Here is a 23,344-nt window from a genome sequence, read left to right on the forward strand (position 1 = left end):
TTGGAGTGGAGGGAGAGTTGGAGGGGCAGGAAAGGAAGAAGTTGGGAGGGGCAGCAGATGGCGGGGTATGATGTAGCTAGCCAGCAACACCAGAGAGCCGGGGTTCTAAACACACCTTCTTTAGAGACGGAAGTAAACAATGAACAGTGCAGCAGTGAGGACACGGAAATGCCCGATTCTTTAAATACTCGTCCCGTCTCGACCCCGGGAAAGGTCAAGCTGGCCCTCCGATTCTTTCCAATGCGGCAGTGGGGCTCCCCGGCCATCACCAGCGTCTGCTGGCTAATCCGACCGTCTGCGGCGGGCGGCCCCTACGAGATCTCCCGTACGCCTCGGAAGCGTCTGGGGGCTATGATGTGATCTCCCGGGCAGCTCGGGTCTGCTGTCTCGGGTTGGCTCCCATCTGGCCTGTCGACGTAATCATGGCCTTTTCGGTTTATGGGGTCTAATTCGGGGGTGGTTCGAGCATATAGAAGCGGTACTGCCTTCCTTTGGAGGACTCTTAAGACTGGTAATACGGAATATCATATGGCCTCTTCTCCCTACTGATTTTGATTCAATACAATCCAAGTCTGCAAATAACCCGTGGCAGAGCAATTGGAGCAAAGTGGTTGAGGTGCAGGTCCAACCAACGTCGCATCCAATCCGTCCGGCTTCAGATGCATGACGAAGACACATCCGGTTGGAGGCCTGCTTTTCAAGGCGTCGACTGAAACCAACAATTAGTTATGTAATCAGTTGGGGCCACATGACCTTGATGCCTTGATGCCTGAATAATTTTCATGCCATACATTTGAGGTGTCAATAAGTCCACTCACGTGATAAAATATGTTGACAATGATGTAAATCACATGACCATATCAGCGCGTGCGATCATGTGACTGTCGTGGAAGCTCCTCGACAGGCGGTGCTGGAAGCTCCCCAGGTTGCGTCCGTTGTTGTTCCCACCACTTTCGCTATTCCATCATCCCGCTGTTGGCATACAGAAATTATTCACCTTCTGAATCCCGTCTCCTCGACCTTCCGTGCCTCTTCTCACCCTCGTCTTTCGTGAATCGATTCGTCACCCCCATAATGGACGGCGCCAGCGACCCCGAGCGGGAGCAGGCGCTCGACGATTATAAAAAGAGCTTGCTGGAGCTGCGAGAATGGGAAGCCAAGTTGAAGTCACTCCGAATGGGCATCAAGGATCTTCAACGGGAGTTTGATGTCTCCGAGGAGAACATCAAGGCACTCCAGAGTGTGGGTCAGATCATCGGCGAGGTATTGAAACAGCTGGATGAGGAGCGATGTAAGTCGTACAAGAGGCTCCCCGTACCTCATGATGCTTGACCGGGCGCTGATTCATTCGATACATCACAGTTATTGTCAAGGCATCCTCCGGTCCCCGATATGTCGTCGGCTGCCGATCTAAGGTCGACAAGGCCAAGATGAAGCAGGGCACACGTGTGGCACTGGATATGACTACACTTACAATCATGCGGATGTTGCCTCGTGAAGTGGATCCTTTGGTCTACAACATGTCTTTGGAGGACCCAGGCCAAGTCAACTTCGCCGGCATTGGTGGTCTGAACGACCAAATCAGAGAGCTTCGAGAGGTTATTGAGTTGCCATTGAAGAACCCAGAGCTGTTCCAGCGAGTAGGAATCAAGCCTCCTAAGGGCGTCCTGCTCTATGGGCCTCCGGGTACTGGTAAGACCCTGCTCGCCCGAGCAGTGGCTAGCTCGATGGAAACCAACTTCTTGAAAGGTGTGTTCTTCCTGGTCCCTGCTTTGACTTGTCTCTCATCTTTAATGACCTGACCTGTCTCTCTAACATTTATGTTGCTTGTCTCTAGTGGTCTCTTCCGCCATCGTGGATAAATACATCGGTGAATCCGCTCGTCTGATCCGAGAGATGTTCGGCTACGCCAAGGAACATGAGCCCTGCATTATTTTCATGGACGAAATCGACGCGATCGGTGGTCGACGTTTCTCCGAAGGCACATCGGCAGATCGTGAAATTCAACGAACATTGATGGAGTTGCTGAACCAGCTGGACGGATTCGACTACCTAGGAAAGACCAAGATTATCATGGCCACCAACCGACCGGATACACTGGACCCGGCGCTTCTGCGTGCCGGTCGTCTGGATCGCAAGATCGAGATTCCCCTACCAAATGAGGTTGGCCGTCTGGAGATTCTCAAAATTCACTCAAGCACGGTCCAACTGGAGGGAGATATTGACTTTGAGAGCGTGGTCAAGATGAGTGATGGCCTCAACGGTGCTGATCTGCGTAACGTGGTGACTGAAGCGTGAGTAGCCTCGTTGAACCCAATGTCTACTAGTAATCATGTCGCATGTTTGACTAACTGTTGTGTCTAGGGGTCTGTTTACCATCAAGGATTATCGCGACAGAATCAACCAAGACGACTTCAACAAGGCCGTGCGGAAGGTGGCCGAGGCTAAGAAGCTGGAGGGTAAACTGGAGTACCAGAAGCTGTAATTTTATCTACCGCTGGGCGAATCGCCCCAGCGATTCATCCTTGTTAGAAGATCCGCTTTACAGAATACCATGCATCATGCACCCGGAGCTCCAAATCCCGATTTCTCCAAGCGAGGTGATTACTTCCTAGAGAACCCGCCCACTTGCGTAGCAGCAGTAGATTCAATTGTTCTGGCAAATTTGAAAAACCTGAAATCTTCTGTCCTGAGGGTCCAGGCAATGACGGTGATCAGTGATTTGGCCCGCCGAGCTGCTCAGCTTTCCTGTTTACTCCACTTTCCCCAGCGGCGACGTTCATCCCTGACACCACTTCCATCTTTCCTACTCTTTTCAAATTTGGCCGGAGAATCTACATTTTGATTAAAAGGGTGGGCTCTTAAGAACGAATTTCCCCAATTTTCGGAGCCATATTCCCCCGATTGCGCTCTCGGGAAAGTTTGGTCGAAGTTCAGCACACGCTGGCATGTTTCGGGCTGGCTTGTATTAACGTCCCGAGTGAATCCACGGCTTTCAGCCCGAGTACACAGAACCGTTAGCAATTCCGAGCAGGTATACGGGTCTAATTATCTGAGGGTGTCAACTTGAACTTCATACTAACTGCTTTTTTGTCTATCTTAGCTTTGTCGCAAGATCTCGCCCCGCGCATTTATCCGCCACCATTTGCCTTTCGAGCGGCACTTGCACCAAACCGGACACGTTGCCTCACAGCTATATCCTATGATCGCATGCTAGGTGATTGCAGGTCAGACACTTAATTGGTGACAAGGACAAAAGGAGTCTTGACTAGGATAACCATGTCCTTCCAACCACAGCGCGGCGTCCCCTCCTTCCAGGCTTCCAACGTGTACCAAGATCCCCGCGCTCGCGCCAACCAGAACTCTCAGGGCCTAGCTGGACTCGGCATCTCGAATAAAGTTGGCGGATTCTTTGAGCCCGACCGAACGCTACCAATGTACAAGGATAAACCGTACTTTACCCCCAAGCGCACAGCTCCCCGAAAACGATGGCGGCCGATATTTGTCCTAGGTCTGTGCGCATTGGTGTTTCTGTGGTACTACAAGACATCTGCGCCAGTATGGAAAACTGCAGATCTAGGGGAACCCGGAGTGGAATTATGGAAGTGGTCGCAGACTTTGGAGAGTGAAGCGCCGTCAAAGGGGCAGGTCGACTGGGCTGCGCGTCGCGAGAAAGTTCGGGATGTCTTCAAAATTAGCTGGGATGGCTATGAGAAGGAGGCATGGGGTAAGATCATCTATCAGAACCCAGCTGGAAGCCTGGCGATACTCATGCCAATCTAGGTTTCGACGAATATAACCCGGTGTCGGGCAAGAACAGAAACATGGTCAAGGATGGCATGGGCTGGATCATCGTTGATGCACTTGACACCATGATCCTCATGAACCTCACTTCTCAGGTGCGACATGCGCGAGAGTGGATTTCCACATCCTTAAGATACGACCAAGACCATGACGTGAGCACATTCGAGACAACAATTCGCATGTTGGGAGGTCTGTTGTCAGCACATTATCTATCGACGCAATATCCGACTTTGGCGCCCATCGCAGACGACGATGTCGGTGCTGCTGGGGAAGACCTGTACATTGAGAAAGCCACTGATCTAGCAGATCGATTACTCGGTGCCTTCGAGTCCCCCACTGGGATTCCGTATGCGAGCGTGAACTTGAACAAATCGGAAGGGTTGCCTTCACATGGTGATGGCGGTGCATCGTCTACGGCGGAGGCAACATCGATCCAGCTTGAATTCAAGTATTTGGCCAAATTGACTGGTGAGGCCGAATATTGGAAAGCTGTGGAGAAGGTGATGCAGGTTTTGGACGAACAACAACCCGAGGGCGGCCTTGTCCCAATCTACATTCATCCCCAAACGGGCAAGTTCAGAGGCGAGAATATTCGCCTGGGTAGCCGGGGTGACTCGTACTACGGTTCGTTTCAACTGTGATTTTCTCAGGGTGCTATGCCAGGCTGACCTGAATTTTTTTTCTTTAACAGAATACCTTATCAAACAGTATCTACAAACATCTGAACAGGAACCTGTCTACAAGGAAATGTGGGATGAATCCTTGCTAGGTATTCGAAAGCATCTACTTGCCTTCTCTAAGAATGCGCAATTGATGGTCCTGGGAGAGCGTCCTGACGGCTTGGGCGGTAGTCTCTCCCCTAAGATGGACCATCTAGTATGCTTCCTTCCCGGTACATACGCACTAGGTGCTACAGGCGGCAAGCCATTATCGGAGGCAAGAAAGTCCCCCGCCTGGTCTCAGCAACGTGAAGAAGAGATTTTGATCTCTCGGGAATTGATGAAGACCTGCTGGGCCACTTATTTGGCGACAGCCACAGGTCTTGCGCCAGAAATTTCTCATTTTATTTTGGACAGCCCTCCTGTGATGATGGCAGACAAATACCCAGATCCCAGAACACCGTCTGAAGCTGGAGTACCACATGAATTACGCTCCATCTCTCAGACATTATCGCCCCAGGCTGACGGCTCTGAGCCATGGCGCAATGATATTGAAATCCACCGCATGGATCGCCATAATCTCCAGCGGCCGGAGACAATTGAATCTCTGTTCTACATGTACCGCATCACTGGGGATGAAATCTACCGGGAGTGGGGATGGGATATGTTCAAAGCCTTTGTCAAACACACTGCTGTAATCGAGAACGAAGGCTCGGACATCGAAAATGGCAAAGTCCAGACTGTAAAACGCATTAAGGGCTTTACCTCGCTTTCCAATGCGAACACTATCCCCCCGGAAAGACGAGATAACATGGAGAGTTTTTGGATGGCCGAGACGCTCAAGTACTTCTACTTGTTGTTCTCGGATCGGGGTTTCATATCTCTTGAGGACCATGTTTTCAATACCGAGGCGCATCCGCTACCTCGCTTCAAGCCTACCGGTGAGCTGAGGACCGGCTGGCAGCGAAAAACGAACACACAGATAGAACAGTAGCACCTAGGCGTTTTTTTTTTTGAGAAGTTTAAGTTGGATTTGTGAAATTAATTTTCAACAGGCACTGGAAAGCTTGTTGATTGTGACATACCCATCCATACATCCTATATACGTGTTATCTGCTATATTCTATCGTTTATGGGATATCGGAGCTGTTAGAGATGTAAGCTTAAAAGGAGATCTTGGAATCTTCAATTTATAATCGTCAGAAATGTTGATTCGATAACGGGACTAATTTTACGTCACAAGCTCTATAAGGGCACTCGATCCTCTTATGTACATCAGGATTATGTTCTGGAATCAGAAACGACGCAACCAGCCATTCTATTGATTACAAAGTAACTTGACCAGCCTCCTCGCGTTCGAGAGCAGCTTCAATGAGCTTCTTGAAGCCAGAAACTGCATCTTTGAGCTCGCCTGCCGTCAGAGCCTCGTTATCACCGTGTGCAACGAAGATGGTTCCCGGTCCATAGAGATACCGCTTAACCCCTGAGCGGACCTTCAGGTTCGGGACATCGGTGCCATAGTTGACAGGAATCACATCAAACCCTTCCACATCAGTATCTAGGTCCTGGGGAGAGTATGACTCGGAATGAGTGGAGAAGTCAACAATGACCTCGGCCTCGACGTCACGGGTCGCATTTTCCACGGCACGGCGGATGATTTCACGTGCTTCCTCGGGCGTCCCAGCTGCCAGACGGACGGCGACGTCTGCCCATGCTGAAGCAGGGACTACATTGGTCGCGACGCCTGCGCGGACCACGCCAATGTTCAAGGTGGTAGGGCCATATTTCGGGGAGGAAGGAAGGCCACCCTCGCTAACGGGTATATTGCCCAGCTGATCCACGCGTGCCAGCGCAGGGATGATGCCTGAGACAGCGCTGGTCCCGAGCCAAGGATAGCCCGAGTGTGCGGCCTTGCCGTGGGAGAAGATCTTAAAGCCGAGCATGCCCTTGTGTCCAGAAACCAGGGATGCCTCTGTCGGCTCACCGAAAATGACGGTGTGGTATTCGCTGTTGGCGTTCAGGTCAGATTCAGAGAAGGTCTTCATGCCGTCTCCGCCAATTTCCTCGCCAACGACGAAAAGCAGACCCAGTTTCGCATCCGGCGTCTGCTGGAGGGTCTCGAGCACGGCAAAAACTTGCGCCGCAACACTACCCTTGGCATCGACAGTACCACGGCCAGCTAGAATGAGATCATCAGATTCAAACTGGTCAGGTTGGGGCTCGTGGGCTGAGTATGGGATGAATGGGGGGACGGTATCAATGTGGCTGGTGACGAGGATAGAAGGAGGCTCTGACAGAGAGGACGGGTAGGCGTAAATATTGTAACGGGGCTTTGCAGGTTCTTCGTCATCGTCTTCCTTGTTCACTGGGGCGACTTTCTGCTTAATGACAGTGAAGTCCTTCGATTCGAGGAACTCTGCTACGAAGATGCCGACATCGTGCTCATTGCCGGAGATGGACTCAATCTCGACCAAATCCCGATGGAAGGACAGAAGGGAATCATTGCTGATCAGATTATCCAGTCCAGATGGCGAATGAACGTTACTGCTACCCTGCGTAGACAGTATCGAGTCACCGATCGGCTCTTGTTGTCCGTATGCGGGGTGCGGAGAAGCTTGAGCGGCAGTGATGGCCGTCGCGACGGCCAGATACCCGGTGAGCCTCATTGTATTCCAAACGGACTATGGGAAGCTGTAAGATGACCTGGATTGTGGAATTCACAGACAGGCACTCTGTTCTTCCCTGCTGGTTGGATGGGGTATCGAGCAACTCTCTTGCAGCGCATCGGACGCTGATCCCAGAATGGTCACGTGAGCCCATGTTACCTGAGAGCGGAAGTCGGCACAACGGAGATCGTTTGGGCAGGATGGAAATAATTGCATCGGAGGAAAGATCAATAAACAGTGTATGTCCTTGGTGTAATTTATTCACGATCTAGAGTACGGTTCAAGAAACTCAAGTCAGAAGATTTCATCAACGTAATAATGGCGGGGGCAGCGAGTGAGGACTCTCGGTCATAAAACATACTTCGTTCTGGAGTCGGCCGTACCCAGATCCTACCGCTTGGTAATTATTTTCAATTCCATGGATTAGGAACTACAAATGACACAACTTTTTTTTTATAGCCAAATCTTCTCTTACCCGTACCAACATTCCGTCGTGTAGTTTGAAAGCCTATACAGTACGGTGGGTAGATCAGCTCTAACAGACTCCCATATTTGATCGGGATCCAGTGAGATAATATAAATCCGTAGTCTGGACAAATTAAATCACCTCACAATGCTATGCAAATTCTGGAGTCCATAATAATTGTGATCGTTGCGACGGGAAGACCGGGAGGAACCAGTGAAACAGGACTATATGGCTGACGCAAGTGGAGACAAGATAAGGTCCCACCACAAAAATTAGACCATGCAATGCTTAACTGGCCTCTAGTAAAAAAATCATCTTGGAGTGTGACGTGGTCTCTAGAGCACGAGAAAACGGCATCTCACAACCCGGGAGAGCATGCCGAAGGGGGACAGGCTGATGAATACTCCCTTAATCGGAAATATCATTGTTACACTGAAGGTCTGTCGGGCTGTCAGAGATGATAAATCTGCAATTTTTATTAGGTGATTTTCTTCGTGAGGCCGGGTATTGAAGTCTTCACGTAATGGCATGGATTGATCCATCAGTACTTATGATGCCAAATCCTAGCATAAGGATGCCCCCACCGTGAATATCGATCAGGTGGGGACAAAATAAGCCTTCATCAAGCAAGGATCGGCAAACTACCCGAGTCGGGTCACGTATATCCATGATGAGCAGAACAAAGCCTGGTTCAATTACCTAGTCTGCCAGTCGCACTGCCAGAATTATAAATTTGGGATATCCGCCCCATGATGACTTCAGAACATCATATCCTACATTCCACATTCTTCATTCTTGCATACTAGCATTGGCCTTTCTTCTTGCATTCAAATTGAGAACTCCTCAGAACACGTCAAATGGAGCCACAGGGTAAAAGATTGCTCTCAAAGACAGTGGATCATGTCGCTGAAAATGATCCTGGAAGACTATTTGCAATCATTCCACAAGGACTTGAGGTATCCGATGGATTCTTGAACATCACGATGAAGGATCTGGCTCGGGCCGTGAACTTTTTGTGCTGGTGGATCGAGGATATCATTGGGCGCGCAGAAACAAGGGAAACACTGGGATATATCGGTGCAAATGACATCCGCTACTGTATATTTCTCCTTGCATGCCAGAAAACTGGTCACCAGGTATGAATCACAGCGTCGCCTAGGCCTGCGGACATGCTGACTTGAAAATTGGAAAGTCCTTCCTGCCCTCTACTAGAAACTCAGATGAAGCTCATGTTCATCTTTTGAAAGCAACTGACTGTACCAAGCTCTTCTTTAGTGAAGAGCGAAGTACCCGAGTCCTTGATATCCAAGGGCTTTGTCCAGATGTTGCAATTTTCCAAATCCCGACAGTTCAACAAATTCTTAGTGATAAAGCAGGAGGACTACATCCGTACCGTACAAATAAGTCGTTTGCTGATGTTGAGTCCGAAACGACTTGCATAATTCATAGCTCAGGGACCACAGGTAGGTTTTGCTCTTTCTTTCTGTTCTTTTCTTACTAGTGATAACCGAATATCTTCTGACAATCGAAAATTTTAGGCATGCCTAAACCAGTCTACATGAAGAATGGTTTTTTTGCAGCCATGGATGCCATAGCGCTGTTGGATTGGCCCGCAGACCGCCAGCCAAGCTCATTTTTCTACATGACCAACAAAGATCCCGTGCTGGCTACAACGCCATTTTTCCATCTCATGGGTCTAATATCTTTTGTATTCTCAATATTTCATGAGGTTCCTATTGTCATTTGTCCAGATAAGCCACTATCAGTAGACCACTTGGTCGAAACGATGCAAAATGTTCAACTGGCTGGAGGGCTGTTCCCCCCTCTGTTCTCGAGGACATCAGCTATTCTGACAAGGCAATGAAATGCCTCCAAGAACTCAAATTCGTATCATTTGGAGGTGCACCCTTAGCCCCTGAGACCGGTGAGCGTCTGAGAAAGTTCACACAAGTGTTCCCCGTCATTGGAGCTAGCGAGATTGGCTGGATTCCGAGCTTTGTACCGGAAGATGCTGCTGACTGGGGATATTTTGAATGGAATCCTGCATACGGCATTCATATGCAAGATACTGGTGATGGACTTTTTGAGATGACGATTCCACGTCACAAGGATTCTTTGAACTTCCAGGGCATTTTTCACACGTTTCCTGATTCCAATATCTACCGGACAAATGACTTATACACTCAACATCCCACCAACCCAAATTTATGGAAGTTTTATGGCCGTCAGGACGATGTGATAGTTTTGAGCAACGGCGAGAAGTTCAACCCAGTCACAATGGAAACAATAATCGAAGGACATCCACTGATTTCAGGAGTAGTTCTTGTTGGCCAGTCCAGATTCCAAGCAGCTCTTCTGGTTGAGCCCAGCCACGATGCTCCAGAGATGGACTCCAAAATTTTTCTTGAAGAAATATGGCCCACAGTTCAGACTGCTAACCAGTCCATTGCAGCCCATGGCCGAATCATGAAGAGCAAGATTGGATTTGCGTCGAAGTCCAAACCATTCAAGAGAACCCCAAAAGGAACAGTACAAAGACGGGCGGTACTTCGAGATTACGAGAAAGAAATCAATGCCATTTATGAGGCTGCGTTAGAAGATGATTTCACTCATGCTCTTCCAAAGGCCCTCGATTTGGCAAGCATTACCGAGTATACTCGTGAAATCATTGTGAGGGTTTTGGAAAAGCCTGATATCTCTATTGACCAGGATCTTTACTCCGCCGGCCTTGACTCTTTAATGACCATTCAAGTGGCTAGAGCGTTGCAAAAAGGGCTACAACAGCGCCAAACGGAAGTCAGACCAGATGCTGTCACCTCCCAGAAAGTGTATGCCCATCCGACAATCAGACGTTTGGCCCAGTTCCTCCACAAAATAGCCGAAGGAAAGCTTCATGAGGAGGTCTCAAGAGAAGAGAAAATCAGAATGCTGGTGGAAAAGTATACTGCCGATCTTCCCAACCAGCAAAATTGTTGGCAAAATGGTCCAGAAGCTCCCTCCGTGGTGATTCTGACTGGCTCCACTGGATCGCTTGGGACATATCTACTGCATGATCTCCTTAAGATTCCGTCTGTTTCCAAAGTCTACTGTCTGAACCGCTCAGATGCCGAGAATCGCCAAAAGAAGAGCCTTGATGAAAAGGGACTACTTGGGGACCTTGAAAACTGGACTCATAAGGTTGAATTTCTCCAAGCATCCTTTGGAGAGCCAAGATTTGGTCTTGTCCATGAAAAATATCAAGAGTTGCTGGATTCAGCTGATACAATCATTCACAACGCATGGAAGGTTGACTTCAACCACTCAGTTGAGTCTTTTGAAGATGTCCATATCCAGGGTGTTCGTCGCTTTGTTGACTTCAGCTTGGAAAGCCGGCACAAAGCCCATCTTCATTTCGTATCTTCTATTAGCACCGTGGGTGGATGGCAGCCCGAAATGGGGGCTCTGGTACCGGAGCTACCTATGGAAGACGTCTCTGTGGTTCTCCCTCAAGGGTATGGCGAGTCCAAGCACGTCTCAGAACGTATTTGCCTAGAAGCTTCTCGACAATCTGGCATTCCTACAACTGTGTATCGTGTCGGTCAAATAGCCGGTCCAACCACCCCTAACGGCCAATGGAACTCTCACGAATGGCTTCCAACGATTATTACCACATCGAAAGCAATGGGTAAGATTCCAAATAAGTTGGGATCTATGGTAGTGGACTGGGTTCCAGTGGTAAGAACTTTCTTTCTACTACCAACTGTTCAATTTATCATCTGCTAATTACATAAAAAGGATACATTGTCTTCAATTATGGTCGAGATAATTCACGACCGCCACGGTGATAAATCGGAAGTTCCTGTGGCAACATTCCATCTCACAAATTCTGAGACAGCATCATGGTCATCATTGATCCCTGCGATTCAATCTAAATACCATGTTGATCCAGTGGAATTCTCCACGTGGGTAGCAGAGCTTGAAAGCATCCAGAATCCAACTAGTGCAGATGTGAATGAGAAGCCCGCACTGAAGTTGCTTCCATTCTATCGTGGTCTTGTTGAGGAGGGCCATGCAGCGATGTCAGTACCTCTCGATGTTCAAAGAGCGAAAGATGCAAGTGCAACAATGCGATCGATGGGTCCCATCTCACCACAGTTGATGCTAAACTGGTTAGAACAGTGGCGGTTTTAGAGCAATTTAGAGCAAGACCGATAGACTTCAGAAACTTCAATACATGATGCATTCAAGCAATTGATCTATATATCATCGCATAGAGTGTTAGGTGCCCATATGATACAACACTTTAAAAAATTCCAAAACGAGTAAATGGAGGACGGAAAGTGCAGCAGCGTATTCGCTTTGACAATTTCATTATTCACCATGCAAGCTCCGGTCTACTCGTACAGTTGGCGGCTTCCAGCTGTGAGCAGAATTTCTCCTCCTCCACCAACTTTTCTGTCATGTTCCCAGAAAGCTTTGGAAGAGCAGGCCAAATCTCTAGACCCCCTTGCTGCTCTTCTTTCTTTCGATGTTCCATCAATATATCTCTCACACTGCGTTGGAAATGAATTGGCCCCTAAAGTTTATTGTAAGTCCCAATCCTTTGATACATGATAGTTATCAATACCTTTTCTTTCGTAGGATGAAGTTCACCATTCACAAACACGCCCCCACCCAGATTACCCTGCGCGCCCACACATAGCTCCTTATCTTCATCAAGCACTTGCCGATAAAAGTCATTGATATCTTCGAACTCTTTATCTGTTGCGTCTTTGTGTCGATACACTTCGTTTTCAATCTTGCTCAACGTAGCTGTCACCGGAATCATACGTTGAATGTAAAAGAATTTATCACTTACTTGTCAGCTTCGTATCGATGGGGGTACGGGATGACACTTACGTGACTGTAAGCGAAGTAGTAGGAAAGAAATACGTAATGGCCCGCTTGAACTGGGAATCAACCTGCTCCTTATTGAAGATATGATGCTCCATGTATCCTGCGTTGGGTTCCACACGGTATCTAGGGAGATCGGAAACCCCACTGATGAGCGGGTGGGAAGTTGCGCAATGATAGCACTCATTGTAATTCTCAATAACGCCTTTCCAGTTCGCATCCAGGTCCATTTCCCAATAATGGTCAAAAGTGTATTCTCCTCGGAAGTCAAAGTCTTGCATTCGCGGCTGCTCATCAATATTCTGGAATTCGTCGTCCCACTTTACGTCTGGATCACCTGCCTGTAGATTCACCCAAACGAAGCCGGCCTTATCGATGTGCACATGTACAGGTAATAATCCATGTTGACTCTTGTCGAAATCCGGGACAGTTTCAAAGCGAGGGGCCTTTGAAAGATTGCCTTTAAGCCCATAAGACCAACCGTGATACTTGCAGCTGAGAATCGAGGCTGACCCCGATTGAGACTGCACCACTGGAAATGCACGGTGTCGACAGATGTTGTGGAAACCATTGATATTTCCGTCTCGATCCCGGACTAAGAAAAAAGAAAAATTTGCAACGGTGAAGGAAAGGAAGTCACCTTGCTTGGCGAAGCGGCTTGAGTGTGTGAGGAGAATCCATCGCTTAGAAAAGATAGCTCGGCGTTCTAATTGATACAAAGCCTCAGAGCGATACCATGATGCAGGCAAGCCACGAGGAGGATCTTTCTCTGGGCTCTTTGATGCAAAGCCAAGTAGTCGCCACATTGTGAGCGTAATTGAAGCCAGATAGAAAAGTGAAGAAGCCGGTTACTTGAGTTGTAATACACCAAAGCTATTCAAGGTGCCTATATACGACATCACTGGAGCGGGGAATCAATTTTCAGAAATGGGGACCAAGAATGGGGAAGCGGGGAAGCTTCTTAGTACATGCTATGTCCGTATCTATGAATTGAGGGTTGCTTAAAGCTACTATAAACCAGATGTATCAAAAATGGGGGCAAGTGGACCCCCCTCTCGATAAGCTGGGATTTGAACTCGGAATCTCGGCTCAAAGCTTGGACTCAGATTTGTCTATCATTTAGATTTAGATTTGCTAATTGAATCATATCTTCAACTTGTAACACTAGCTATAGTCGAGACTCTACCATGTCAGTTCCGTGGAAGACACTCCAATGAAGATCAACCTATAACTTGTTAGCGGAGCTCAAGGACCAACAGATAGAAAACCTACATCCGCAAAATGATCATATCCTAAGAGTCGTGGTGCCAATCCAGGATCTCTCCAAGCCAAGGCCTCTCCTTCAGGAGTGGGAGTCATCTGCATCTTGCGATCCCTTTCTTGTTGCTCTGGTCCATCATGTAGGTGATACAGGTACTGCTGAATGTTGCCTCTCTCAACTACCATCTTTGTTCGTTCCTTGCGACACCGTTGGAAGACAGATAGAGCGTGCTTCTTGGCGTTCAAAAATTCCGGTGAATTCTTCGTGATGTCAGGGCGATCGGGGAGGCGCGACAAACATTCGCCAAGGACAGCGCCATCTTCGAAAGCCATTCCAGCTCTAATACATCATTAGAAAAGGGCCATAGAGGATAGGGACAGAATCAAATACCCCGAGGCTAAATAAGGCAAGGTAGCATGAACGGCATCTCCCAACATTATCCACGCACCCGATGGATGAGCCCAGTCAAATTCTCCAAATCGGATACAAAGCCTCCATTTCTGCACGGATTGGCAAAGCTTAAGTAGCTTCTGAATACTTCTTGTTGTAAGCACATTTGTCGTGAGCAAGAGCATTATGAATAGTTTGCCTACCGTGGATCCCATCCTTCGAACAGCCCACACATTTCTTCCACGTTTCCTTCGATTGTTGATGCCAGCGACTCTTCAGGAATATCATCCGGAACGAGAAGTACCATGTTGAAGAGATCTCCATCTCGGAGTACGTAGTTGACTTTTAGCAGTTAATTAACCATCAGTCAAACCGAAAACCAAGACTTACCGGCGTGAGCATCAGGACCTAGCCAGTAGTTTACCTGAGGATCGTTCACGAAGGGGGCTAAATCAGGATCTTTGCGCATCTCCTCGGTTGACAGCAATAAACGATATGCGAGATCCCCCGTCTTGACTGGAGGGTCACTACGATCAAGCAACACCTCGGTCAATTTCCCAAAGACACCATCTGCACCGATCACCAAATCACCTTCCCACTCTCTTCCATCTACCGCGATTGCTGTTGCGATGGCTCCATCGGCGCTCACACGAACATTTTCGATACGCGCATTGCACGTCATTTGTACACCAAGCTCCAATGCCCTTTCAACGAGACATCGCTGGAGATCCGCACGATGAAAATCCCGATACCATGTTCCAGGGTATTGGCTCTCGGACTCATGGAAGTCCAGAGATGAGATTGAATTTCCTTTCCACCCAATAAAATTGCAAATGCGTGGAGCGGTCATGTATGGTGTCAATGCCTTTTCCAGGCCCCAGTGCTGGAGGACGCGTGAGCTATTGGGGAGGACCTGAATGCCCGCGCCAACCTCTTTGATCTCTTGAGTGGCCTCGAGAATATGGACCGAATGTCCTGCTAGAGCACAGCTAATCGCCGACCCAAGACCGGCCAAACCTGCCCCAACGACCAAAATTCGAAGACGGCATGGCTCAGAGCGAACTTGTTGTTGCTTGATGTGAATACGGGGGGCCATTGCGGATGAACGTATTCCAGGTGATACAGATGTGGGGTTTGTATTAAAACATTGATCCCGCCCATTTCTATATCACTGGGGGTATTTATCATAGTGGTTATGGGGAGGAGATTCCGATGCGCAAAGATGGGGGTTAGCTGCAGTGCTCGAACCGCTGATATCCGATGCTGCAAAGATGACTATATCTGAGGCACAGACGGCCATCGGCTGGTGAAATGTGGAATACTGTACATCACTGAATATTGCATTCAAACATTTGAACCTAAATCATGTCAAAAGTAGGGACCTGCCTGACTTTCATTGAACCCAGCTAACAGGTCAGTTTTCACTACACGGCCGGACTGCCTTAGTGACGGGTGGTGCTAGGGGCTGCGGGCTTGCTTTCGCGCGTGGTCTGGCAGAAGCAGGGGCAAATGTAGCGATCTTTGACGTTGTAGATCCAGAACCTGCATTCCATGCTATTGAAAAAGATTATGGCGTCCGAACCGCTTATTACAAGTGAGTGCTCTATCAGCGCACGCGTTCAATGGCTAACTTAGAGAAAGAACCGATGTTTCTTTACAGGAGTCCCTTGAAGCCGGATTCACGCAGTTCCAGAAGGATTTCGATAATGCCCTTGATATCTGTGTTCCATGTGCTGGAATCAATCGCCACCTTCCGTTCCTTGATTTTACATACAAGGACCACCATGACCTGGTATCCATCAACGTTCTCGGGCTATACTTTACCGCGCAGCTTGCTGCAAAGCAAATGATCTCCAATGGAACAAAGCATGGTAGTATTGTGTTGGTGGCGAGCATGGCTAGCCACATCGCCGTGCGCAGCCAGCTCTGTAGCGCGTACTGCGGTACCAAGGGAGCCGTCCGATCAATGTGCCCCGCCATCGCAAAGGAGCTGGCAGAATACGTGTGTATACGAAATATAAAGACAATTTTCAAGGCTAATTGCAGCAGGGCATTCGAGTCAATTCTATTTCGCCTGGGTATGTGCGAACCGAGATGACTGCGGCTGTAGGTTCCACCCGAGCTCAATCCCTCTTTTCCCTTTCTGAACGCTAGGCTAATTGTCAGTTCCCCCATCTTATCCAAAGTTGGGAGTCAGATGCAATGAACGGTCGTATCGCGGAGCCGGAGGATATAATGGGGGCATGTGTATTCCTCGCCAGCGACGCCAGTGCATATATGACGGGGCAGGATATCATTGTGGATGGGGGAGTTACCCGATGGTAGCGGAGCTGCAGGAGCTCAATCAAGAGTGGGGGTCTTTACTCCGCATCTCCAAGCTAGTCGTACTTATAATTTATGAGCTGCATATTAGTGAGGAGAAATGGAAACTATTCAATGGGAACAAAATTCAGCATAATTGAAAACATGGCACCCGGTGCAGACAACGAAGGGTATAGTTCCGGTGGCCCTGCCGACGCTTCAGCTACGGTCGTTGTGGTCGGTGCCGGTCCTTCTGGGCTAATGCTTGCGTATGTATACTCCTCACATGTAGAGACATATTTCTGATTCTATACAGTTGCAATCTCGTTCGATTTGGCGTTGATGTAGTTCTTCTCGACGACCGTCCCGACAAGACGTCCACTGGTAAAGCAGATGGCATGCAGCCGAAAACCATCGAGACCTTCAAACAAATGGGACTTGCAGATACCCTGATAAAACGTGCCGCTCGAGTATATGACATCGCATTCTGGGTATGTCTTCCATCAGTTCAATATCTCTCGCCTTTTCTAAAAATCCCAGCAATCAAAGGCAGACGAGCCACTCCAACGAACAGGGCGCCAAACGCATTACCCAGAACACCTTGTCGGGGCCTCTGATCCTTATATCCTTCTTGCACACCAAGGCATGATAGAAGAGGTGTTGATTGATGACATGGAGTCAAGAGGAGTCTTTGTTAAGCGAAACTGCAAGTTCGCTTCCTGCTCACGAGTGGCTGGTACCAACAAGTTGGATATTGCATATGAAGATTTATCAACCAACGACCTGAAAACTATCAGAGCACAGTACCTTGTAGGATGCGATGGCGCAAGGTCGAAGGTGAGAACATTTATTCCGGATGCTCAGTTGGAGGGAGAAATTACCAATGCTTCATGGGGCGTGTTAGATGGTGGGTCTCTGTTCCTGCATGTCTTGGATAGATGCTAAAAAGCCTATAGGCGTCATTGATACCGACTTTCCGGATCTTTGGAGTAAAGTTGCAGTGCGGTCACATGTCGCTGGCTCTATTCTTTGGATTCCTCGGGAGCGAAATATGACCCGATTGTATGTCGAGTTGAGTGCAACTGACGGCGACCGGGTAGACCGAGCTAAGGCTACCCCGGAGTACGTTATGCAGCGAGCAAGGGAGGCGATGCACCCGTTTCGGCTAGAATGGAAAACAATCGAATGGTTTGGGAATTATGTAGTTGGGCAGCGTGTGGCAAAGCATTTCATGGACTCGGAAGCACAAATCTTCATTGCCGGTGATGTACGTTTCCTCCCCCCCCCGGTTCCATTAATGCTTTAGATGTGAGAATTCTAAGGAATGGACAGGCTGGACATTGTCATTCAGCCCTGGCAGCTCAAGGTGCCAACACAAGCATGCACGATAGCTTTAACCTTGCGTGGAAGCTTAATCTTGTCATTCGTGGACTTGCCAGGCCATCGCTACTATCCACATACGAGGAAGAGCGACAGAAAATTGCCTATGACCTGATTAATTTCGACTCGGAACATTGCAAAGCCTTTGCACAAGGTGAAGCTGCTCTTGCCAAAAATTTTGATGACAACATTCGTTTTATTTCTGGAGTAGGAGCAGAGTATTCCCTAGGAATGCTGAGCCGAGAAAAACGAGTCCAATCGACTCGCCTCCATCCTGGTGCTTTGCAGCTTCCAGCTAGAGTGACCCGATATATCGATGCCAACCCTGTGGACATTCAACTCGATATTCCGATGCTCGGGCAGTTTCGCGTTTACTTCTTTGTTCCGGATCTTCGTAGATCCTTGGAATTTCTGACGACAATCTGTGAAGGACTCGACCATTCCACACCCCTAGGGAAATTGTCATCTCGAGCAAATCAGTCATATGCAAATAAACCCCGAGGAGCTGCTCCGGCAGATGACTTTCTACAACATCAGAGATACCTCACTGCATCCCATGCTTTTACATATGCAGTCGTGACCCAGTCCTTTAAGTCTGAATTCGAGATATCGGATTTGCCTCAGATATTACAAGATAGTCGGTGGAATATGTATCTCGACGATGTGGATGCCCCTCGTTGTACTCATAAATGGTTTGGGACTATAGAGAGAGGAGAAGCCGGAGTGGTCATTGTGAGACCAGACGGATATGTTGGCGGCATAGACATCTGGGAGTTGACGGCAGGGAATGACGCTGGAAAGTGGATTGAAGACTATTTTGCGTTTATGATATAGTGATTATCACTTTTTAGACCTTTTCAATTCTACATCCATTACATCGTCTTTGTGAATCTCGCTCTTTAAGCTCTGCATACACTTAGGCCTCCACAGAGAAATTGCGAGGAGTTCGAAACTGCTGTGAAGTTACTGCTACCTCTGTGGATCTAATGCAAAGCTGCGTTTTGCACACAAATGCATCAACGACGAGAGTGGGGGGAGGAGGCAAGGTGGAAGTGCACAGCAAAGCATTATAGTGGGGGTGAGTAATACGCCAACTATTTCCTTTTTCGTAATGATAATATAAGTGGATGGACGGTCATCCCACTATTATCCCACTTTTTGTGACTTGAATTTATATAACAAAGGCATTCATGTCCGCCGAAAGCAAACCAAGTTAGCTTTAGCTTACAATTACATCAAAATGGGTTCGGTCGACACTACTGGATCTCTTTTCCAACCGCTCCGCCTAGGTGCTCTTTCACTGAGCCATCGCGTTGTCCAGGCTCCATGCACACGTATGCGATCAACCAAGGAGTCTGATGGAGTTTTTGTCCCCAATGATCTCAATGTCGAATACTATTCGCAGCGTGCTTCGCCTGGCGGCTTGATGTTGACCGAGGCAACGCCAATCAGCCGGCTTGTAAGATTACTTGTTATAACTTGCCTTGAACTCAACTGACAATTCAGGCTGCTGGCTATCCAGGAGTTCCCGGTATTTTTACGCCTTCGCAGATCGCCGGCTGGAAGAAGGTTACGGACGCAGTGCACGCCAAAGGCGCTTTTATCTATTGTCAGCTGTGGCATGTTGGTCGTGCGACCGTCCCTGCCTTCCTCGAGGGAAAGCAAGCTCTTGGTGCGAGTGACATTCCAATCAGTGGGAAAGCATTGGACGGCTCTGAGTATGCTGCCACTCCTCCGCGGCCTATGACGGTGGAAGAAATCCAAGAAGCAGTGAAGGAATATGCTGCTGCATCGCAAAGGGCCATCGAAGCAGGATTCGACGGAGTTGAGATTCATGGTATGAATCGCCGATGCTCTAGGGAAAGATGAAATCAACTGAATCGTATGAATAGGTGCAAATGGATATCTCCTCGATCAATTCCTCCACGATAACGTGAATAACCGCACAGACGACTACGGTGGCTCGATTGAAAAGCGCTCCCGAATCGTTCTCGAGGTTATCAAAGCAGTTTCCGAGGCTATCGGAGCCGATCGAGTAGGCATTCGCCTCTCGCCATACAACTACTTCCAAGACACCCGCGACTCCAATCCCAATGTTCACTGGCTATCGCTATGTTCTCAAATTGCTAGTCTTCCTGCGGAATCCAAGCTTGCATATGTGCACATGGTAGAGCCTCGTTTCGACGAAGTGTTGGATGAGAGTGCCAAAATTGATTCTCTGGCCTTGGAAAGGCCATCATTGGACGTGTTCCGGCCAACTCTGAAGAAGGGCGGCATTGCCTTCCTAGCGGCAGGAAATTTCAATGCAACAAACGCGGGACCAAAGTTGATTGACGATGGCGCAGATGCTGTGGTATTTGGCCGGTTATTTATTGCTAACCCAGACTTGCCGCGGCGATTGAAGGAGGGATTGCCTTTGAATTCGTATGATCGCTCAACCTTCTACGGAGCGGATCCACCCGAGAAGGGATATGTTGACTACCCTTTCTACAGTAAATAAATCTCACTGGTCTAGAATACAGAAGTGATTTTCATTACACTATCAAGACAAAGCCAATAATACCTTCATTGCATCATGGACTACTGCCCAGCGGACAGTTGCTAACTGCTGTGCCATTGCAGCGGCCAAGGGCTTCGGATCGTATTTCCCTGAAAGTGCCGCGAGCTCTGTTGTGCTCGGACAGTTGGTCATCATCACAATCAAAGAAGAAAGATCTGTAGTTATTCGGCTTCTCGACGATGAATAGTCCATTCCTCGGTGAAAGACCCAACATGTCAACGTAGCCAAATATAGACACCAGGGGAAGTGAAAGGCATCCGTCTGGTCCCAATCATGGAGACTGAGTACCGCATCTTGTAGCAGATGCGATGCATGTCGAGCAGCGCCCGCTGATGCTCCAGACTCCTCATGAAGCCAACGGAGAATGCTCCGTTGCGATCTTGATTGATCAGCCGAGGTGACATTTCGACCCAATATCTGCATAGCCCCCGCGACAATTTGCAAGTCCAAGATTTCTACATTCAAAGCCAAGCACGCCGCATGGTAGAGGGCATGAGCAGCCATCTTCAAGCCGGTGAATCGCCGTGGATCTGCTGTCTGCGCTAGCTTCATGGCAAGACAATCCGCATCAAAATCCACTTTCCATAAGTCATACGAGCGGCTCATGCGGGGAGTCCAGGCTCCTACTCGCTCTGGTGTTTCTGAACGTAATGTAGTCTGATCACGACGCTTCAAATCTGCAGAAACAGACATAAGTCCGTGTAGAATAAATGTCCGGGCAAATACATTCAAGTCTCGAGGTCGAACGATAGCTCCAGGAGTAATGTAGCCTTTGAGGACTGTGAGAAATGGTCTATTTGTCTCACGAATGGCAAATTGAGCCCACTCTCGGGCCGAGGATGCTTCCCACGCAGGCGCACTGCAAGGCAAACAAGATCTAATCTCGAATGCAGACATGCAAAGAGACTGTGAGAAGAGAACAGCATGTTGTGTATCCCACATGAAACAGTGCATCGCCAAACGCTTTCTCTGCTCGGCATCCATAACTTGGTGCCATGCCTGCTCTACGTCTGCAGACCGAGCGAGATGAGACATATCCTGAATGCAACATGAGTTGCTGCGACGTATGAGTTTGATTAACACGCAGTGAAAGAGCTGCGCTCGCTCTCGTTGTTTTGGACCAGCACGCAACTTCCCAAAGCAATCAATTAGAAGCATTGCCTGTAAGACCCAGAGATCAGGCTGTGGTGAAAAGTCCTCATGACATAAAAGTTGATTGCGAAGTTTGTCGTGGATTCCCACTGCGAGTTGATGAGCTTCACGAGTGCTATATGTTGCCCCCATAATGAGGACTGCTGCGAGAAATACGGGGTCGATGAGTTCTGGATTGAACGTTGGCTGGTGAATCAAAGGGTACGTAACATTGAAGCGAGTGAAAAACAGATCACAGTAGCCTTGCAGCGCCCCCAATGTGAGAAGCGGGGAGTCCATAGCCGTCGGTTGGCCATCAATACCCATTGGTGATGTCTGTACGATGAGAGATAAAATACCTTGCCGAGTAGCTTCAGATAAACGTGGTAGGCGTGGTGGAGGGTTCGTGCCCAAGAATGAAGTCCCAGACATCCAATCCATCTCTACAAGATCAGGCGTAAGAGGGGATAAGACTTCTCGTGGTGTTTGCTCTTTATGCATCATTGAAGCAACTTCTAGAAGTGCCGAGGGGCCGTCGTACTGATCCATTCCTTGGTCATATTGTTCGTTCAAGGCATCAGAGAAGGGTTCTGCATCGAATCCGAGGGGGAAATCGTAGTGATGAAAAGCATCGTCGAGGGAGGTGACATCGAATAGCCAGTTGTAGTTACAAGTGGCCGCAAAGGGTAGATTAAAATCGGTCGCTGGTTGGATTAGTAGAATTCCTAGTAGTTTCGAAGGGAACATAGACTCGTACCGGTGTCCATGCCGAAGAAATCCCCCATTCCATCAAGTGCAATATTGAATGAGCCATCGGCAGCATCAAATTGACCTGGGATTGGCTCGACGTATGGTTCAAAGGGACCGCCTGGCATCATGGGCGCCAAAAAGGGGTCATTTTCATCAATCGACAAAGTTGGGTCAGTTCCAGAAATGGGGGGTGATAGAGGAGCTTCGTTGATAGATTGTTCTTCCTCTTCTACCGGATCTTGATCGGAGCTTGACGAAGAGAACATGGGGCGCCCTGCCGATCGCATTTCTCGTTGTGAAGGACGAACAATTATAGTTCCATCGCGAGCCCTGCGTGTTCTTTTCCTAGTTTTCAAGACTCCTAAACCCGGCCCCCCGCTTCTTCGTCGCGTCTATCATGGCGCATCATATGCCGGGCTTTGTCATTTAATTAGAAGGTCAATCTAAAGAACGACTACTATGGAAGTTTCCCCTTACCTAGCAGATCAGGGCGTTGAAAATGAACAGAACAGCGCTCACAAGTAAACCCGTTACGTGGCTGTTCATGGTTCAGCGCATGACGACGCAAGTGCTCGGCGCGAGTGAAGCTTTTAGTGCAGCCTGGATAATCGCACGCGTGGTTTTTCATGGTGCTTGAAGCTCATAGGGGGAGAAGAATTCTTTAGCGGAAGCTCTAGGGAAATCCTCGTAATATGATGGAGGGAGCGTCGGAGTAAAGACCGATGTCGCTGATAAGGATGCGGGGGAGACCAAGTGATTGGTGTCACTGATCAGGTTGATATGCTGCCTATCGGCCATCGCATGACTAGTGGTCCGTAATAACACAGGTAAAAGCAAGCAGAATTCGAGATGCGGAGAAAGTGCCCTCCGATTGTCATTCATCAGGTCAAATTCGATGTGAACTCAACACTTCGCTATATGGTTTGAAGTTCAAGTGCTTTACAAAAAGTACCGCCATTCTAGACTCTGGGTGCCTTCCTTGGCCTGGCTAGTGTCAACTTGATCCTCTCGTATTCTACACCCCTGTTCTCGGTCTCGACGACGATTTTCCAGTCGCATCCATACTCCTAGCCCCGTGACAAAAAGGATGCAGACGGCGTTACA

The 23,344-nt window shown here is 48.6% G+C and overlaps 10 protein-coding genes across 10 annotated transcripts; 5 read left to right on the forward strand and 5 right to left on the reverse strand.

The window, feature by feature from the left end:
• Positions 1-168: 168 nt before the first annotated feature.
• Positions 169-360, forward strand: N7462_006891 (uncharacterized protein; the record flags this gene model as incomplete). The annotated part of the gene is made up of 1 exon (XM_057078609.1): positions 169-360. One exon carries the CDS (start codon positions 169-171, stop codon positions 358-360), a length of 192 nt encoding a protein of 63 aa, XP_056931279.1.
• Positions 361-1,074: 714 nt separating this feature from the next.
• Positions 1,075-2,485, forward strand: rpt4 (proteasome regulatory particle base subunit RPT4; the record flags this gene model as incomplete). The annotated part of the gene is made up of 4 exons (XM_057078610.1): positions 1,075-1,291; positions 1,363-1,749; positions 1,838-2,294; positions 2,365-2,485. 4 exons carry the CDS (start codon positions 1,075-1,077, stop codon positions 2,483-2,485), a joined length of 1,182 nt encoding a protein of 393 aa, XP_056931280.1.
• Positions 2,486-3,279: 794 nt separating this feature from the next.
• Positions 3,280-5,457, forward strand: N7462_006893 (glycoside hydrolase family 47 protein; the record flags this gene model as incomplete). The annotated part of the gene is made up of 3 exons (XM_057078611.1): positions 3,280-3,727; positions 3,784-4,428; positions 4,496-5,457. The coding sequence occupies 3 exons, from the start codon at positions 3,280-3,282 to the stop codon at positions 5,455-5,457; spliced, it is 2,055 nt and encodes a 684-aa protein (XP_056931281.1).
• Positions 5,458-5,788: 331 nt separating this feature from the next.
• Positions 5,789-7,129, reverse strand: N7462_006894 (M20 family metallopeptidase; the record flags this gene model as incomplete). The annotated part of the gene is made up of 1 exon (XM_057078612.1): positions 5,789-7,129. One exon carries the CDS (start codon positions 7,127-7,129, stop codon positions 5,789-5,791), a length of 1,341 nt encoding a protein of 446 aa, XP_056931282.1.
• A 1,449-nt stretch (positions 7,130-8,578) lies between these two features.
• N7462_006895 (acetyl-CoA synthetase-like protein) lies at positions 8,579-11,765 on the forward strand (the record flags this gene model as incomplete). Its single annotated transcript, XM_057078613.1, has 5 exons — positions 8,579-8,731; positions 8,788-9,058; positions 9,134-9,390; positions 9,453-11,309; positions 11,370-11,765. The coding sequence occupies 5 exons, from the start codon at positions 8,579-8,581 to the stop codon at positions 11,763-11,765; spliced, it is 2,934 nt and encodes a 977-aa protein (XP_056931283.1).
• Positions 11,766-11,949: 184 nt separating this feature from the next.
• N7462_006896 (aromatic ring-hydroxylating oxygenase subunit alpha) lies at positions 11,950-13,273 on the reverse strand (the record flags this gene model as incomplete). Its single annotated transcript, XM_057078614.1, has 3 exons — positions 11,950-12,150; positions 12,202-12,427; positions 12,474-13,273. The coding sequence occupies 3 exons, from the start codon at positions 13,271-13,273 to the stop codon at positions 11,950-11,952; spliced, it is 1,227 nt and encodes a 408-aa protein (XP_056931284.1).
• A 362-nt stretch (positions 13,274-13,635) lies between these two features.
• Positions 13,636-15,214, reverse strand: N7462_006897 (uncharacterized protein; the record flags this gene model as incomplete). The annotated part of the gene is made up of 5 exons (XM_057078615.1): positions 13,636-13,692; positions 13,740-14,067; positions 14,119-14,268; positions 14,322-14,460; positions 14,509-15,214. 5 exons carry the CDS (start codon positions 15,212-15,214, stop codon positions 13,636-13,638), a joined length of 1,380 nt encoding a protein of 459 aa, XP_056931285.1.
• Positions 15,215-15,483: 269 nt separating this feature from the next.
• On the forward strand, positions 15,484-18,633 carry N7462_006898 (uncharacterized protein; the record flags this gene model as incomplete). Its single annotated transcript, XM_057078616.1, has 10 exons — positions 15,484-15,492; positions 15,537-15,712; positions 15,760-16,120; positions 16,168-16,224; positions 16,285-16,439; positions 16,572-16,688; positions 16,736-16,910; positions 16,960-17,326; positions 17,376-17,686; positions 17,752-18,633. 10 exons carry the CDS (start codon positions 15,484-15,486, stop codon positions 18,631-18,633), a joined length of 2,610 nt encoding a protein of 869 aa, XP_056931286.1.
• A 1,708-nt stretch (positions 18,634-20,341) lies between these two features.
• N7462_006899 (uncharacterized protein) lies at positions 20,342-22,527 on the reverse strand (the record flags this gene model as incomplete). Its single annotated transcript, XM_057078617.1, has 2 exons — positions 20,342-22,194; positions 22,248-22,527. 2 exons carry the CDS (start codon positions 22,525-22,527, stop codon positions 20,342-20,344), a joined length of 2,133 nt encoding a protein of 710 aa, XP_056931287.1.
• A 74-nt stretch (positions 22,528-22,601) lies between these two features.
• N7462_006900 (uncharacterized protein) lies at positions 22,602-22,868 on the reverse strand (the record flags this gene model as incomplete). The annotated part of the gene is made up of 2 exons (XM_057078618.1): positions 22,602-22,657; positions 22,718-22,868. The coding sequence occupies 2 exons, from the start codon at positions 22,866-22,868 to the stop codon at positions 22,602-22,604; spliced, it is 207 nt and encodes a 68-aa protein (XP_056931288.1).
• Between the last annotated feature and the right edge of the window lie 476 nt (positions 22,869-23,344).

This window comes from Penicillium macrosclerotiorum (assembly GCF_028827735.1).
Source record: "Penicillium macrosclerotiorum strain IBT 26536 chromosome Unknown utg000007l_segment0_segment0, whole genome shotgun sequence".
Taxonomy (NCBI): domain Eukaryota; kingdom Fungi; phylum Ascomycota; class Eurotiomycetes; order Eurotiales; family Aspergillaceae; genus Penicillium; species Penicillium macrosclerotiorum.